Below are 17,204 nucleotides of genomic sequence, written 5' to 3'. Positions count from 1 at the left end.
ACAATAATGTTTTTAAATGTAATTATTTTTTTCTTTTCCTTTTTTTCAATGTTTTGTACATCTATTAAACAAACATTTTTGAATCCTCAAATATAGACAATATAATAATCTATAAAAAAAATAATTAAATTCATTATTTTTGCCTCGTTCCTACATTTTGTAAATTAGTACACATACAATAATGTTATGAACGTTTTTCAAAAAAATGCGAAGAAATATGTAAGAAAAAAAAAGTTAAAATAGAATATTATAACGCATTTATTCTTTCTCTTTCCTTTCTCTTTCTATTTCTATTTTTAAATAAATTGCAATTCATTTTGTAGACCGAATAAACATTTAGAAAAAAAGCATGTACCGGATAAATGCTTATCAATAATTGATGATGCTATAAATAAATATTCAATGAATTCTTTTAATTATAATTATACAAAAAATGTGTTAGAGTTAGAAGAAATAGACAACCAAAGTGATGCAACAAATTTTTTTAACAGCACTTCCGATGAAGAACCAGAGCTAAAGACATACAGCTCGATATTAATTGGTATGCCTATCCCATAAAAATATTCATATTTTTTAACAAACATGATCACTATTTTTGTTATACTGTACATGCATTTTTCTACTTCCTTTAGATGGCGAAAATACTACATGGGATTTCATAAGTACACAATTTAATTCGAAATGATATTTACTTATTATATTTAAGACTAGGCATGTCCCAAAATATGCAACTCTCTTTCATTTCAATACATTTAACAAATTTGTAATCTTGCTTCGTTTCATATAGATCCCTCAACAAATAAAAAGCTAATGAACAGTACAGACATCAATAAAAATATTTTGGATATTTTAAAACTCGTACAAGAACTAAACAAGACAAATAAAATTAACAATTTTATAAGAAAAATGGAATATAATGAAATAAAAGAATTAATATTTATAAATACAAAATTGCTTAGACATACAACTAAACAAATATATAACATATTAAATGATCTTGTAAGAAATAAGACTTCACATATTTATAATAGTGCAGAAGAAAATTCTTTATATGACAGTTGTATAAAAAATAAAGCACAAACTGACTATAAAAAACTTTATAAAAAAAATAAGACATTATTTAAGAAATATATAATTTTACAAAAATACTACAAAAAGATATGCAAAAAATATAAAGAAGAAAATGACTATTTAAAAAAACACTTTTTAGAGAAAAAAATTGGAAGCAAATGTTCCAATGGAAATGCTTTGGAAAATGAAGGTATGTGGGTTTGTTAAAAAGTTTGTTCATTTTTTTTATTACTTTTTTTTTTTTTATCATTTGGCTAGCTATTATTTTTTTTTTCAAATTAGCTATTTTTCCTTTTTTAGCGAAGACCAACAAAAGTGAAGACAACAATGTTGTAGCTGGAATAAACCATAATATAATAAATGAAACAATTAAAGATACCAATTTAATAGATATAAATTATAAAAAAACTAATAGGAGAAATTTTCATTTAAAAAAAAATAAGTTAATAAATTGGAAAAAGCTAAAAGCATGTAGAGAAAATAGTGAGACACAAGATTGCATAAAAAAATGTGAAACAGATATATGTACTGACAATTATTTAACTATATCAAAAAGTGAAAATACAAAGGATTACAATGCTGAAGATAATTTAATCCCATTATCAACAAGTTCATTAGATGGGCTCGAGAAAAAAGCATCTACTATTTCTGAAGTAGGTATAGATCCATCTCAAAAGTGTGCAGAAAATAAAGAACAGGAAGAGGAAGAGGAAGAACCGGAAGAAACTAATTTAACAAATAGTAAGTCAAGTGATAGTTATATTAAGAGTGAAGATGTAGAAAAGGACACTAATGAAAATACAGAAATAATTGATGCTACAGATTTAAAAGTTGAATCCGATAGTGCAGATAAAAGAGAGTCGGTAGCAGATGATGAAAATGAAAAACAATAGTAAACAAGAAAATCACCAATTATGGAGCGACAAAAAAAAAGATGGTACCATGTGGCTAAAATAAAATCATCCTAGTGAACTATCATTTCTCTAAATGGGAAATTGGCAAATAATTATTTTAAAAATGCATAAAATTAGTTGCACTATTTTGTTACAAAAAAAGGAGGGAAATAAATAAAAAAAAATATTCATATTTATGCCGATTTATGGCTAGCAAGTGTGCACGTGCATGTAGAAAATAGGATTATTGTAGAAAAGAAAAAATTTATAATAACTTTTTTTTCTTGTATTGTTCGTTAATTTTGTCATATCTTTGTGCGTGTAACAATATGCATACCTTTTTTCATATTTGTTATAAAAAAAATGAAACATTGTGAACTTGATCGTCCCTGTAAGTATTTTGTTTCTTTAATTTAATTTATAGGCAGAATGAATTGCAACAATCCCAAAGGTCATAGTTGTATGTGAAATATTTTTAAATTGATTTTGATGCATTAATTGTGATAATTCATCGGGGGTTAAAAATGTTTGTATGCTTTCAGCAAGATATTTGTAAGCATGCTCATTATTTGCTATATATTTTCCAAGTAATGGTATATAATTATTTAAATAAAATTTATAAAAAATATTTATAGCATCACATTCTACTTTACTAAATTCTAAACAAAGAAGTCTTCCACCTGGTTTTAAAACACGATACATTTCACTCAATGCTTTAGAAATATTTGTAAAATTTCGTATGCCAAATGATAAGGTAATTATATCTATTGAATTGTCTTCAATAGATTTTAGATCTTCTGCATTTTCAACAAGCCATGTTATATTTTTATTTAAGTTTAAATTTTTTGCTCTTTCTATTCCAACATTAATCATATCATTATTTACATCACAAACAATTATATTTACTAATGGGTTTTTATAAAATTCTTCTGATATGCGATCATAATTATTTTTATTATCAAATATTTTTATTTTTTCCAAGAAGTATTTATACCTTTCTAAAATTCTAAAAGCTATATCACCTGTCCCACCAGCTAAATCTAATATTTTACATTTATACTCGTTTAAACTTTTTATTTTTTCGTTATGATCTGATGCCACATTTTGGTTCATACTTTCATCATTAGTGGCAGTATCATTTGGATCGGCATTTATAGAATCATTTATATTTTTTTTTTTTGTATTATAACATTGATATTTTAAAAATAAGTCTAATTCTTTTATGAATTGATCTTTCCAACAGCGATGCAGACGAAAACTCATCAAATCATTCATGATATCATATTTATTAGAGACTTTACTAAATAAATTATAAACAAGTTTTGATTTTATTTCTTCTGTAACTTTTTGAAATCCAAAGTTATATAGTCCTGTATTGAAAAGGGACACAATTGTAGTGATAAATAATGGTATATAAAATTTTTACAAAAAGTGATAAAAATATGAACAGTCAGAAAAAAAAAATTTTGTTCATACTATCTAGCTAAAAAATGTGTGCAATAATTTTTAAATAGCCATAGTCTATTTTTTTCATAAATTTGAAAAATGTAACAATATTATAAAGGATATAATATGAATACACAACTAATGTAATGATCATTTCTCTTACTTTCATTGGTGTAGAAACATTTGCCTTTATCCATAAACAAGTTAGTTCCATTTTTTAAAAGGTATGGTTGAATCCTTCTATAATAATAACTATGATGGTATGAAGTACATATTTTACTAACTGCCATTTTGTGTAACAATAATAATAGTAAAGGAAAAGAAAATGAAAAATGAAAAAAGGTGGAAAATAATGGTAAATACTATTTAAGAGTATTTTCTTATATTATCATACAATTAAACATATTGCATGATTTTGTTTCCATTTATAGCCACCAAACTTAACAAAGTTATCATTTTTTATTTCAAAATTATTTATATTTCTCTTTTTAGCTTTCCATTTTATGAATAAATTGTATAAAGTGGCAATTAGAAATTATTTGGTTAACGTATGTTTCATATATTTTTATTGCATTTTTTTATACTATTTTTATTTATTTTTTTTACTGATTTTTTGTTTTTTTTTTTTCTAATTTTTTTAATGTATGAACGATAAAAATAATGTAAAGTATTTTTTCAAATGATGATCGGCAAACATATATAGTGCCAAAGTTATGATGTTCTTTTAGTGGAAAATTGAAAGAATAAATAAAATGGAAATATAATGCTTAATAATGTAGTTAGTTATAAAGAGGAGAATATAAAGAATATCTTGTCAAATATGTGGATGTTTAATCATATCTTATGTAAAACAAATATTTATGTGTATAGCTTTTTGTCATGTTCTACAATTGGAAATATTGCTAGCTACTTTTTATATCACTAGGGCTGATAAGATAGTTATAAATGATAGCGAAAAATGTATAGGTACTTGGAAAAATGTGCAAGCTGTATAACATTAAAAAGAAGAATTAGTAGTGCGTCCTATGGATATTTAAATTTAAGTGTGAATGATAAAGTTGTACGATATTTTGAAGACTTAAAAAAAAATATAATTTATATTAACGATTCGAAAGAATGTAAAAAATATATAAATGAAATCGAAAAAAATGTTATGAATGAAAATTTAAAAATAATAGGATTAGATATTGAAGGATATAAAATAGGTAGAAATGGAACAGTAAGCATTATTCAAGTATGTGCAAAGGACATATATATTTTTGATCTATATAAATGTGATAATAGTTATTTGTTTGTTAAATATTTAAAAGAATTATTTGAAAATAAAAATATTATAAAGGTTGCACATGATTGTAGAGAAGATTGTTCTATACTATTTAATCAGTATAATATTAATTTAAATAATATATTTGATACACAAATTGCATATAATTTAATTTTAAAAAAATCAAAAAAAGAACTATATCAAATAAGTTATGATGACTTGCTATATAAATGTTTATTTTTAAATAATAATCATAAAATATATTTTCATAAAATTATTTCACTTGATAATAAAATTTATTTAAAAAGACCGATATCAAAAGAGCTAATTCACTATGCTGTTCAGGACGTTTTGTATTTAAAGCCTTTGATGTTAAACTTAGTTGACACTTTGCGTAATATAGAAAACGTTCCAAGAGAGGATAACGAAAGTGATGAAAATGGTACGAACGAAAATTATGACCAAAGTGGAAAGCATAGTAAACTTAACCTTGACTTATGTAAAGACACACAACCGATAATCGAAGAAAATAATAATTTTCATTTGATAAATTATGTAATAGAAAAAAGCCAAAAATACATTGATTATCAATATTTAAATTCGCATATAAAAAATGAAAAACATTTACAAAAAGGAATGATAATTGAAGGAATGATAGTTTCATGTAATAATACAAATCTTTATGTTAAATTAAATTTAAGCAAAAGGGGGGTTATAAAAAAATTTATGAACAATACATACGAAATAGGGGACATTGTTAAGTGTGTTATTTTGGATTTTTGTGAAAATGATTTTATAAAATTGGGATTACTTGATTCATCCACTTCAGAAATGGCCACCATACCGAAATGAAGAAAATGCACATGCACATGTGCATGTAGTTGACTTATGATACCACTTGGCAATTATTGCGGTAATTATTATTTTTTAAAATACATACACACTATTCAGAAATCGATGATGGTGTGAACTAGGGAATGACCAGTTATATATTGCGTAGACACTACATAACAATGCCTAACTCAAATGAAGGCTCTTAATTTGGCTAATACATTTTAATGCATACATTTAGGCAAATACTACTGTTCCAACAACGATACAACGATTTGCTTACTTTTTCATTTGCAATTAAGTTCGTTGCATATTTGTTATCATTTAATATTTGAAAAATGTGTGAAGTATACATATATATTAGGAATAATATTATCATCCATGCTTTATAATAGTAAAATGTATGGGTGTATAATATTTGTTTTGTTTGTAATGCACATATTTTTTAGTTTTTACGCATGCTTGAATGTGGAAAAAGTATATCACTTATTTGTTAATATACTTTGCTTATTTATTTTGCTTACTTATTTTTTTATTTGTTAGATTTATTTTTGCTAAACATAATTACAGAAATGTTAGGTCAGCATAATATAGTTATGCGACTGTGTGTGCATACTTATGGTGTGTGTGATTATTTTCACGAATTTTTTAAGTGCTATCTTATATATTTACCTATATTAATTTTATTATGAAATTCATAACAAAGCATAAAAAGCGATTAAACAGCTTGAACATGCATAAAAACCGATTAAAAAGCCTGAACATACATAAAAAAGGAGTAAAAAAATATGAACACGTCATAAAAAAGCGTAAATATAGCTATCGGGTAGCTTAAAAACAGCTTAAAATGATACATAAAATAAAATATTTATTAAGTAGGAAAAATATAAATAAAATTTAAATACGGAAAATTAACGTTATAAATTAATATTTTTTAAATATAATAATAAAATAAAATTAAATTAATAAAGAAATAAATCAACATTTTTTAAGTGTAAAAATATTATTGTTAAAGAGAGTATAAAATAAAGTAAAAATAAAGGCAATAGAGAAAATACAATTAAATTGAAATTGTATAATATTACATGCATATAATAAATAAATATATGTAACTATACCCTTGTATATATAAACTATTATTTTATATACGTAAATATAAGCGTGTATATAAACAGTATAAAATGTTTTACATATGCATATAAATATACATTGTGATATAAAACATTATATTATATTATAGCTTGACTTAAAAGGGGATTACTGCCAATTAGATTATATTCGGCAAAATAATAATAAGGGGGACGTTAAAATAAAGAATACTGTATATTTTAGAGAGAATAAATAAAGCTTGCGTTTTTATTTAATATATTATTGCAAGTTTATGCCTATATGGAAAATATGTTTTATCATGCATATAGAATAAAATAGAAAATGCTTATATTTTATATTGCGCACATTGGTATAATACATGCTTTATTTTTTTTTAATTATTAAAATACGCACAAAATATAGTAAAAATTGTAATAAAAAAATAAAAATATATATAACAAATACATTAAAAAATATATTAAATATAAATTATTAATACAAGCCATGGTAAAGTTGCATTACTAACAATATATTAAATGTTATTTTTTTTTTTTTGAATGTCGAAAAATAAAATAATATTTTTGAAGTATATTAATATTAAATAAGATAATAATACATGCTGTTTATTTACATAAAAAATATAAAGATAAAATTATAAATACATAAAATATAAAATAAATATTTTAGTGCTTTACCATAAATTTAGTATTACATGAATGATATATTATATATAAATATATAAGTTATGTACATTTAAGTAAACAAGAAATATATGCGTATTAATACAAAACAATGAATATATTACGTATGGATATATTATCAAGGGGTGGGACCCAGGAGATAGAGCAGAGGGAAGGTTTTTTTAACACATCATTTCAATATGTGTTATCAGCATGTTTAGCATCATTTATTTTTGGATATCAAGTTAGTGTTTTAAACACAATTAAAAGTTATATAGTCGTAGAGTTTGGATGGTGTAGTGGGAAAAATGAAACATCATGTGAAGATAGTTTACTTAAAAGTTCATTTTTATTAGCCTCAGTATTTATTGGAGCTGTTATAGGTAGTGGATTTTCAGGATACTTAGTTAAGTTTGGAAGAAGGTTTTCATTAATGGTTATATATGTTTTTTTCATTTTTGTAAGTATATTAACAGCTATTAGTCACCACTTCCATACGATATTATATTCTCGTTTATTAAGTGGTTTTGGTATTGGGTTAATAACAGTCAGTGTACCAATGTACATATCTGAAATGACACACAAAGATAAAAAGGGAGCATATGGTGTATTGCATCAATTATTTATAACATTTGGAATATTTGTTGCAGTTTTATTGGGATTATTTTTGGGAGACGGACCTGATACAAATGGTAAATCAATAGAATTAACCGGTTTTGAAATGTTCTGGTGGAGATTTATGTTTTTTTTCCCCACTATAGTATCTATTGCTGGAATAGTTTTATTGGTTCTATTTTACAAAGAAGAAACACCATACTTTTTATATGAAAATGGCAATATTGAAGCATCCAAAAATATATTGAAAAAAATATATGGTCCATCCGATGTCGATGATGCACTTAGAGCTATTAAAGATGCCATTGATCAAAACAAAGCAGCTAAAGAAAGTTCATTATCATTATTAAGTGCCTTAAAGATCCCAGCATATAGAAATGTTATAATATTAGGATGTATATTATCCGGTTTTCAACAATTTACTGGTATAAATGTATTAGTAGCAAATTCAAATGAATTATATAAAGAATTTTTAGATAAAAAGTTAATAACAACATTAAGTGTTATAATGACAGCAGTTAACTTTTTGATGACATTCCCAGCTATATATATTATAGAAAAACTTGGAAGAAAAACATTATTATTAGGAGGATGTATTGGTGTTATTTGTGCATTTTTACCAACTGCTATAGCTAGACAAGCATGGGGACCAACTAATGCTGTAAATGTATTATCTATTGCTGGAACGTTTGTTATGATTATATCATTTGCTGTATCTTATGGTCCAGTATTGTGGATTTATTTACATGAAATGTTTCCTTCCGAAATAAAAGATAGCGCAGCTAGTTTAGCTTCATTGGTAAACTGGGTGTGTGCAATTATCGTTGTTTTCCCATCAGATATTATTATTAAACAATCTCCCACAATACTTTTCATGGTCTTTTCAATAATGTGTATTATCGCATTCTTATTTATTCTTATCTTTATTAAAGAAACAAAAGGTGGTGAAATTGGAACAAGCCCATACATTTCTCTTGAAGAAAGACAAAGATATATAAGCCGATCAAGAGTTTAATTTTGATACGCATAAATCGTATAGATAAAGTATATATACATACATATAAGAAAGAAAAGTACAGCATATTAACCGACAATGGTGACTTGAAAAATACAAGAACAAACCGCCAATCAAATATTTTAAAAAAAATTCTGAATATCAGTTTTTTGAATATGTAATGTATATAGCAAATACCGAAATATTATGAAAATGTGCGCCATCATTATCTTATTTATAATTTGTATATATTTTTTCATTTATACATTTTTTATTAACAAAATTCATGCTCAATAACAGTTTGTAGTGTGCATGTATATATATATATATATTTGATAGCTGTAAATTAATATAGATAAATATATATTTTTTAGTTTTTATATAAATGTATGTATCAAGTATGTGTGCATTAAATTAGGTGCATATGTGCGTGATTCATTTTTCTTGTACATCTATAAAATTAACTATAGCATATTTTTATATCTATGTATTAGAAATGTTGCATCTTTTAAAAAATATAAATTCATAATTATTATTAATATAGCAAAGAGCCTTTTCATAAACTTGAGTATATTAAAATATATGTTTATAAATAAAAAAATATAGCTAAATTTGATGCTTGAATTGTGACAAAGCAGTGCTGGCAATGCCAACGTTTGATTAAGGGTAGGCATAAGAAACGGGTTATTTGGGGCTGCCCCAAAATACTGTAGTAGTAACTATGGGAGAATTGTAAAGTACGACTTCTTATAAAATTAAAAAAAAAAAATAATAAACTGGATGGTTATAAATTTTGTATAATTGATAGATATAGAAAATTTAATGGTTCGATTATTTCAATTCAATTGTTTTTGGTTGATTCTCCCCTTTTAGCACTACTAGTAGGTTTGACAGAGCTGTTAGCGGAGCCAATTGTTTTCTACACTCTTATGTATACTATTTTAGATTTAAAAAAAATAAATATATATTTTTTATGGGAATTAAAAAGTGTTAAATTTCTATTTTTTTGATTGTATGGCTTGGAGGTTTCAATATATCGAGAGTAATATAAAGATATGAAAAGATATAGAAATAAAGAAAGGGTGAAAAAAAATAAAAAATATGTAGGATAAAATGTTGATCAATTATTTTGTTATATAATTATATTTATTATAATTATTTTTTAAACTTTTGATAAATTATTAATGTGATTGTATAATTAATTTGGATTTATATTTTTCTCCGTTTTCTATTACGGATGTTGTATAATGGTATGCCAAAATACATCAATTTACGTCAGGTATTTTTATTAGTTATATTTATATCAGTAGTAAATTGTGGAATACCAGGTTTGCATAAATGGCTAATAAATAATTTCCCTAGCTGTGTGAAAGTAGTTCAAAAAAACAGGTTACTAGATGTTGATATTTATGTAAATAGGAATAGAAAAAGAGAAAACATTGTGAATAATGGGAATGATATAATTAAGAGTAAGGAAGGACATAACCAATTAAGATATAATAATAAAATACAGGATGTTGATAATTTATTATTTGATTTAAATCAATTATTACATAAAGCAAATGTTGAATTTTGTAGTTATGATAATTATTTTTTTAAATTATCAAGATTAATAAAAAATGTGTTAAAAAAGTTTCATCCAAAGAAAAATGTGGTTTTTGCAATTGATGGGATATGCCCATTTTCTAAATTAAAATTACAAATAAAAAGACGAGCAAAAATAAAATTAAAAGAAAAGAAAAATAGTATAAATGATATAACATGTGGTAGTATATTTATAGAAAGAATTGGACGATTTCTTAAAAATTTTGTAAAATATTTAGTGTCTCTTCAGAAATATTCTGACGTAAAATTTTTTATTTCAACGGATAGGGAAGTAGGAGAAGGGGAATTAAAACTTATGAATTGGATAACTAGTTATGTTAAAAATGATGACAAAATAGGGGTAAGACGAGAAAACGAATCATTTGTTATAGTAGGTGCTGATGCAGATTTGTTGCTACAATGCTTGGCATTAAAAAATATACGTAATGTATATATATACACATATCAAACGTTTTATTTAAATATGGATGGCAATTTTTTATTTAAGAAAGAAAAACATTTAATAGACAAGCCAGTAGAAAACAAAAATGAATTAACAAATTCAGGGGACACACTTAACAATGTAGTAGATATAAACAAACTAGCGAGAAAAAAAATTACAGTTTTATATAACCTAAATATATTTATTAATTTGTTTTTAAATAAGTATCCTATGTTTTTTAATCAAATCAAACGAGACTTATTAATTTTATTTATATTAAAAGGAAATGATTATTTACCAAAAGTTAGAGAAGGAAATTTCAATGTTTTTTTTGAAGCATATTTTAAAATGTTAGAAGATAATATGAAAAAGGCAAACACAAAAAGTGGCAAAATAAATAATGTAGATAATATAATATATAATGGTTTTTTAAATAAAGATTGTGAATTAAATCGAAAAGAATTTTTAAAATTTTTGAATTACGTTCAAAGGGTTGTTAATTTTTCAAGTAGCTATTTAAGTAGAAATACCGACGAAGGGAATTACATAAATTTGCAAAATGATGAAGACAGTGTTGAATTTAAGGAGAGCCAACTTTATTTACCTTTATATCTGTTAAATGAAATTATAAAAAAAAAAATAATTGAAACTGAAAATGTAGATATACAAATTGAGAAAGACAATCAAGGATTATATACATGTAAATTAGGGTATTTAAAAAATGAAGGTAAGGTAAAAAAATGTTATTGTGGAGTTTCAAAGAGAAAAAAAATAGCTATGCATATAGCATCTTCTAAATTTATAGAAAATGAACTTCCTTTATTTATAAAATATGTCGATTATGACTTATTAAAAAGGTCTATTAAAGAAATTGATGGGGGTGATGAAACCAGTTTGGAGAGCGTAAACATGTGTGTAGGCGAAAATGAGGAAGGCACTAAATTAGAAAACTTCGACAACGTAAGCAAAAATGAAGCAACCAATTTGAACGAGTTAGGAATGAAGATATTCACAAAAGATGACGAAAGAGAAGATAGGAAAATGGAAATATATTTAAAAAAATTTTATATAAAAAATTGTAAAAAAAAAAAAAATTATGAACAAGAAATGAAAATATGTGAAAATTATATTGAGGGTATAAAATGGCTAGTTGAAATGTATACAAAAACATATTGTATAAATTTTAATTTTTTTTATAAATATTCGATTAGTCCATCTTTATTAAGTTTATATTATTATTTATGTCAACATGATGTAAGAACTTATAACAATGATTATAAAAATATAATTCAAAATATTAATTTAAACATATTTAAAAATAATGCTGATTATTACAAATTTATTAACTTTTGTGTTAATAAATATAATGACATAAAATTGAAACTAAGATTGGAAGAACAGAATGAAAATAAAGAAACATCAAATGGTGAGATAGATGGAGAAAGGATATCGAAAGAATATATTTCTTTTTCATCAGGAGGAAGAGAAAAAGACAATATGTATACATATAAGAATAGTATAAATTATGAAGGTAACAAATATTTTGAAAATATCTATGATATTTTATTATCGAAAAATATAAATATTGTAAAAAAGAGTGTTGAAAAGCTTAATGAAATATTAAGAAAATTTCCAAAGACAAAAATGATTAAATATTATTGGGATATGTATGCAAAAAAATTAAAAAAATTTTATAAAATTATATATTATAAATCACAAAAAATATTTGTAGAAAGGGTTTCATTATTTAATATAGAATTAGAAACAAAAATAAACCCTAATAAGTTATTATCCAATAATGAATCCGCTTTAAGTAGCAAAAATAAATCATCAGAAGAATTAGACAAGCTAGATTTTAACATAAAAAATAATTATATATCACCACACAATAATTTAAAGAGATGGAGCAAAAAAAACAACAGACTTTTCAGTACAACACAAAATAGTGATAGCAATACAAATAGATTTTCAAAAAAAATAATAAAAATTAAGACTGTGAAACTTGTTTATCGTTAAATTATGAGAAGAGATATGCTGAAAATTATTCATTCTTATTTATTATGACAAAATTAGGGACATAGTTTAACGAATTTGAGTTTCTTCACGCATGATTATTTTATATATTCGTGTGGAAACTAAATAATGTTCATATTTTTTTTAATTTTTTTTTAATTTTTTTTTAATTTTTTTATAATTTTTAGATAGCAAATATGCTTATTGAATAGTGGCGATTGTTTATTTGCTATACACAGTTTGCTACTATTTGTTTTTCATTTGGTTCTACTATTTTTTTGTTATTCGAATTTACGGCGTAAATAAAACTATAAGCTCTTTATAGGGCGCTTTAAAATGCAAAAATAAGTTTATATGCTTATGAATGAAACAAACAAGAAGCACCAGACACGAATTTTTACATATCCTGCATATGTAGATATACAATTTGAATGTTTCAATGGTGTCCGCTATTTTACTATATCAATAATATAAACATGTTGTGCATGCTTAATCATAATTCATAGGTATAATCTTTTTTTGTTTTAAATACGAAATTAATCAAGTATATATTTTTATTTAAAAGCTATCTATAACTATTTATAACTATTTATAACTATTTATATTTTTATGATTTTATTTATTCAAATAAAGCTACAAATGGTCTACCGTTTTTGTGGGATTTTCGTTTTGTTTTTTCTTAACATAATTTTGTTTGATATATTGAAAAAAATATACTATCTTTATCATTTTATAGATATTTATTATGAATTATTTTAAATGCTGCAAATTTATTTTTATTCAACAAAAAAAACGGAAGAGCAAAACATTTTATGTATGTACTATTATATATATTTTTATTATGCTGAGTTAATTTAAAAAAAAAAATATTGGGGTATATATTTTTTAGTATTTTAATCTTATTAATATAATTTTATTATGCTTTTTTCAATTTCCGAAATTTTTTATATTTAAAACTTATAGTTAATTATTTATTTGGATATATTTAAAAAAATATTATTTATTTACAAAATAGGATTCAATCTATATAGTATATTTCTTGAGTAGAAGAACAATTGTATATGCAAAAAGGATGTCATAAGAGGGCGGAAAAATATTATAAATTTTATTAAGAAATATATAATAGATAAAATACGTCTTTAAACTGTTTTAATTGTGCTAGAGAAAAAGGCAACGATTATACATTATCGAAATTCGATTGGAATTATATTAACATTTTGGGCATTCGTTTTTTTTTCTTTTTCTGTTGATAATGGAAAGATATCTTAGCGAGATAAAGGAGATTGAAGCAGATGAGATTTTAAAAAGTATCGGTGAATATAATGCAGATCCATCTGATAAAAAGGTGAATCTTTCTATTGGTGTTTGTGCAGGTAATAATGGTAAGGTCCAAATATTTAATACTGTATTGAAAGCTGAACAAATCATAAAAGAAAAGTATGAAGAAAAACCATATTTATTAAGTAATGGGGGTGATAGATTTAGTTTATTAACACAAAAAATAATATTTGGTGAAGATTCTGAATATATAAAAGAGAAAAGAATAAGCACAATACAAACTATAGGAGGTACAGGTGCTATAGCTATTGCATTGGAATTTTTAAAATGTTTTAATATGTCTAACCCATCAATATATGTTACAAATATTCCATATATAAATCATGTTAATATGATAAAATCAAATGGATTTAATTTAAAATATATAAATTTTTTTGACTATAATTTAATTGATATAAATTATAATTTATTTTTAAATGATTTAAAAAATATTGATAATGAGTCAGTTATATTTTTACAACCTTCCTGTTATAATCCATGTAGTATAAATATAAAATCCGAATATTTTGAAGAAATTACAAATATAGTTTTATTAAAAAAACATATTATTGTTTTTGATATTGCTTATCAAGGGTTTGGAAATGGAGAAATGGATAATGATGTAACTTTAATTAGACAATTTCAAAAAAATAATATTCCTTTTATAGTTTGCCAATCTTTTGCAAAAAATATGTCATTATATGGTGAACGTGCAGGTGCTTTACATATTGTGTGCAAAAATGAAAATGAAAAAAAAAAAATTTTAAGTAGCTTGTTAATAATAACTCGTAGATTTTATTCCTCTCCTACTATACATACAAATAGATTGGTTTGTGAGATATTAGAAAATCCTAATTTAAAAATAGAATGGTTAAATGAGTTAAAACAATTAGCACACCATATAGCTAATATTAGGAATTTATTTTTTGACAAATTACAGCAAATTCAAAATAAATATAATTTAAATTATGATTGGAGTGTGTATAAAAAACAAGTAGGACTATTTTCTTATGTACCAATTTTTTCAGATATATTTCAAAGTCTAAAAAATCACCATATTTATATTGTTAAAACTGGACGAATAAATGTGTCAGGAATAACAATGGATAACATTGATTACATAACGGAAACCATTTGTCTTTGTTTATCAGAGCGAGCAGCTAGCTAATTTCGCTATCTAGCTGTGTTTTAGCTGTTTTTTTTTTCTATCGCTATTTTCATTTTTATTTTCGCTAGCTGTATTTAATTAATTTGCAATATTTTTTTTTTGATTATTTTTTAACAAAAAACACATTTTTATGCGATTTTGATAGAGCATACAAACTTATATATATAAGCTTTTTTATTAACGCTTTTTATAATACCCTAGCTAGGTAAAAAAATATTAGCATACCTTAGCACTTGCAATAAATTATTTTGCTACAAATTTGAAGGAATATAAAAATGTGCATATGTGTTAATATACCTTTTTTGCGTGCTTTAAATAATTCTTCTTAATATGCAAAGTCTTTTATAATGGCATATTTGCAGTCGTGAATATGGATCGACCTATTACATATGCATATGTGTGTGTATTTTTCCCTTACATTCATAGGATTTAATATTTAACATAATATTATATTACTATTTATGCATTGTCCGAAATATAATTAGCGTGCTATAACATTATTTGACTTGCATATATTTATATATAGAATTGGATAGATATACATTTTATATTATAAATATGAGTACAATTTTGCTTATGAAGAATTTATGTAAATATTTTTTCATTAAAGTCTGTAAAAGTTTTAAATAATTTTTTTTGAAACATTGTATATGTGCGTGTGGACATATATTTTTATAAAATTAGCTCCCCTCTTTGCTTTCCAAACGCATAAAAGAAAAAGGAAAAATGAGTTCCGAAAATTTTTCGCAAAACTTGAAGAAGCATATGCAAAGCCTATTAATAAGAGTATAAAGAACAATGAAATAATAATAAGTGAAATCGCTATTTTTAGGCATAAGTTGAATAAGCATTCAATTAAGGTTACTAGTATATGCAGAAATAACAATAGTTAAAAAAGTAGGCATGTGCATAAAACATAACATGCTTTATTTTGTTAATATAAATGTTTACAATTTAATTTTTTACTTCTTATTAGAAATCTAATATTCCTTATCATAATCAGAATAATATTGTGGATATAATAACAGGAGTTTTAGATAAATATACTGATGCGAATACGAATGCTATTCAAGTTGAAGTAATTTATTATATTTTGGTGTTACACAACTGTGGTCGCTTTATGTGTTTAATTAAATTTTCTTGAGATATTTTGCCCACAAACTTGTATACATATATTATTAACATGTATTATATGATATATACCTTTGTAGAATGCTATAAAAAATATAAAAGAAATATTAGACAAAACATTTGGAGCTGGTTGGATATGCTTAATTGGAGAATCTTTTTCGTTTAACATTTCAGCAAAGGTTGGAATATGATTGATAAAGAAAGGAGGCAAATGTGTGTTATTTTGACAAATGTATATTATACGGTGTCATAATTTTATTTCACTTGCATTACTTTGCAGGAGGAATCCTTTTTGTTTTGTTTTTATCAGGGGTATTTAGCCATAGTTGTATATAAATGCTAAAATATGATTATTAAATGTGGAAACATAAGCAGAGACGCATATGTTTTTTTTTCACCTGATCATGCCCATAGGCATGAAAACACACATATGTGTTAACATATTCCTGTTTTTATTTTCGTAATTTTTTGAATGTATAATTTTCGTTTATTTTTGTATCAATATGTTGTTCAGTCATATGTGAATATTTTTATTCTCTTAATTCGTTATTCATATCAAAATTGTGCATATATATAGCTTTTTGCATTTTTTGATGCCTTCTCTTGATTTTTATCTGAGTTTTTTTCTCTCGTTTTACTTCCCATTGATGTATGTTTACAAAAATT

At 24.0% G+C, this 17,204-nt stretch overlaps 7 protein-coding genes across 7 annotated transcripts; 6 read left to right on the top strand and 1 right to left on the bottom strand.

Moving 5' to 3' along the window:
* Window positions 1–402: 402 nt before the first annotated feature.
* PCHAS_0305000 (conserved Plasmodium protein, unknown function) lies at window positions 403–1,964 on the top strand (the record flags this gene model as incomplete). Its single annotated transcript, XM_016799534.1, has 4 exons — window positions 403–541; window positions 633–662; window positions 788–1,261; window positions 1,372–1,964. 4 exons carry the CDS (start codon window positions 403–405, stop codon window positions 1,962–1,964), a joined length of 1,236 nt encoding a protein of 411 aa, XP_016653163.1.
* Window positions 1,965–2,372: 408 nt separating this feature from the next.
* Window positions 2,373–3,700, bottom strand: PCHAS_0304900 (2-methoxy-6-polyprenyl-1,4-benzoquinol methylase, mitochondrial, putative; the record flags this gene model as incomplete). Its single annotated transcript, XM_016799526.1, has 2 exons — window positions 2,373–3,334; window positions 3,574–3,700. The coding sequence occupies 2 exons, from the start codon at window positions 3,698–3,700 to the stop codon at window positions 2,373–2,375; spliced, it is 1,089 nt and encodes a 362-aa protein (XP_016653162.1).
* Window positions 3,701–4,368: 668 nt separating this feature from the next.
* PCHAS_0304800 (3'-5' exonuclease, putative) lies at window positions 4,369–5,526 on the top strand (the record flags this gene model as incomplete). Its single annotated transcript, XM_016799518.1, has 1 exon — window positions 4,369–5,526. One exon carries the CDS (start codon window positions 4,369–4,371, stop codon window positions 5,524–5,526), a length of 1,158 nt encoding a protein of 385 aa, XP_016653161.1.
* A 1,860-nt stretch (window positions 5,527–7,386) lies between these two features.
* PCHAS_0304700 (hexose transporter, putative) lies at window positions 7,387–8,904 on the top strand (the record flags this gene model as incomplete). Its single annotated transcript, XM_736869.2, has 1 exon — window positions 7,387–8,904. One exon carries the CDS (start codon window positions 7,387–7,389, stop codon window positions 8,902–8,904), a length of 1,518 nt encoding a protein of 505 aa, XP_741962.2.
* Window positions 8,905–10,120: 1,216 nt separating this feature from the next.
* On the top strand, window positions 10,121–12,925 carry PCHAS_0304600 (5'-3' exonuclease, putative; the record flags this gene model as incomplete). Its single annotated transcript, XM_016799499.1, has 1 exon — window positions 10,121–12,925. The coding sequence occupies one exon, from the start codon at window positions 10,121–10,123 to the stop codon at window positions 12,923–12,925; it is 2,805 nt and encodes a 934-aa protein (XP_016653160.1).
* A 1,249-nt stretch (window positions 12,926–14,174) lies between these two features.
* Window positions 14,175–15,407, top strand: PCHAS_0304500 (aspartate aminotransferase, putative; the record flags this gene model as incomplete). The annotated part of the gene is made up of 1 exon (XM_726728.2): window positions 14,175–15,407. The coding sequence occupies one exon, from the start codon at window positions 14,175–14,177 to the stop codon at window positions 15,405–15,407; it is 1,233 nt and encodes a 410-aa protein (XP_731821.2).
* Window positions 15,408–16,133: 726 nt separating this feature from the next.
* Window positions 16,134–16,881, top strand: PCHAS_0304400 (dynein light chain, putative; the record flags this gene model as incomplete). Its single annotated transcript, XM_016799484.1, has 4 exons — window positions 16,134–16,193; window positions 16,384–16,485; window positions 16,619–16,717; window positions 16,819–16,881. The coding sequence occupies 4 exons, from the start codon at window positions 16,134–16,136 to the stop codon at window positions 16,879–16,881; spliced, it is 324 nt and encodes a 107-aa protein (XP_016653159.1).
* Window positions 16,882–17,204: the final 323 nt, after the last annotated feature.

The sequence above is a fragment of the Plasmodium chabaudi genome (genome assembly GCF_900002335.3).
Source record: "Plasmodium chabaudi chabaudi strain AS genome assembly, chromosome: 3".
Classification (NCBI taxonomy): Eukaryota; Apicomplexa; class Aconoidasida; order Haemosporida; family Plasmodiidae; genus Plasmodium; species Plasmodium chabaudi.
This window is presented reverse-complemented; position numbering and strand designations above follow the sequence as displayed.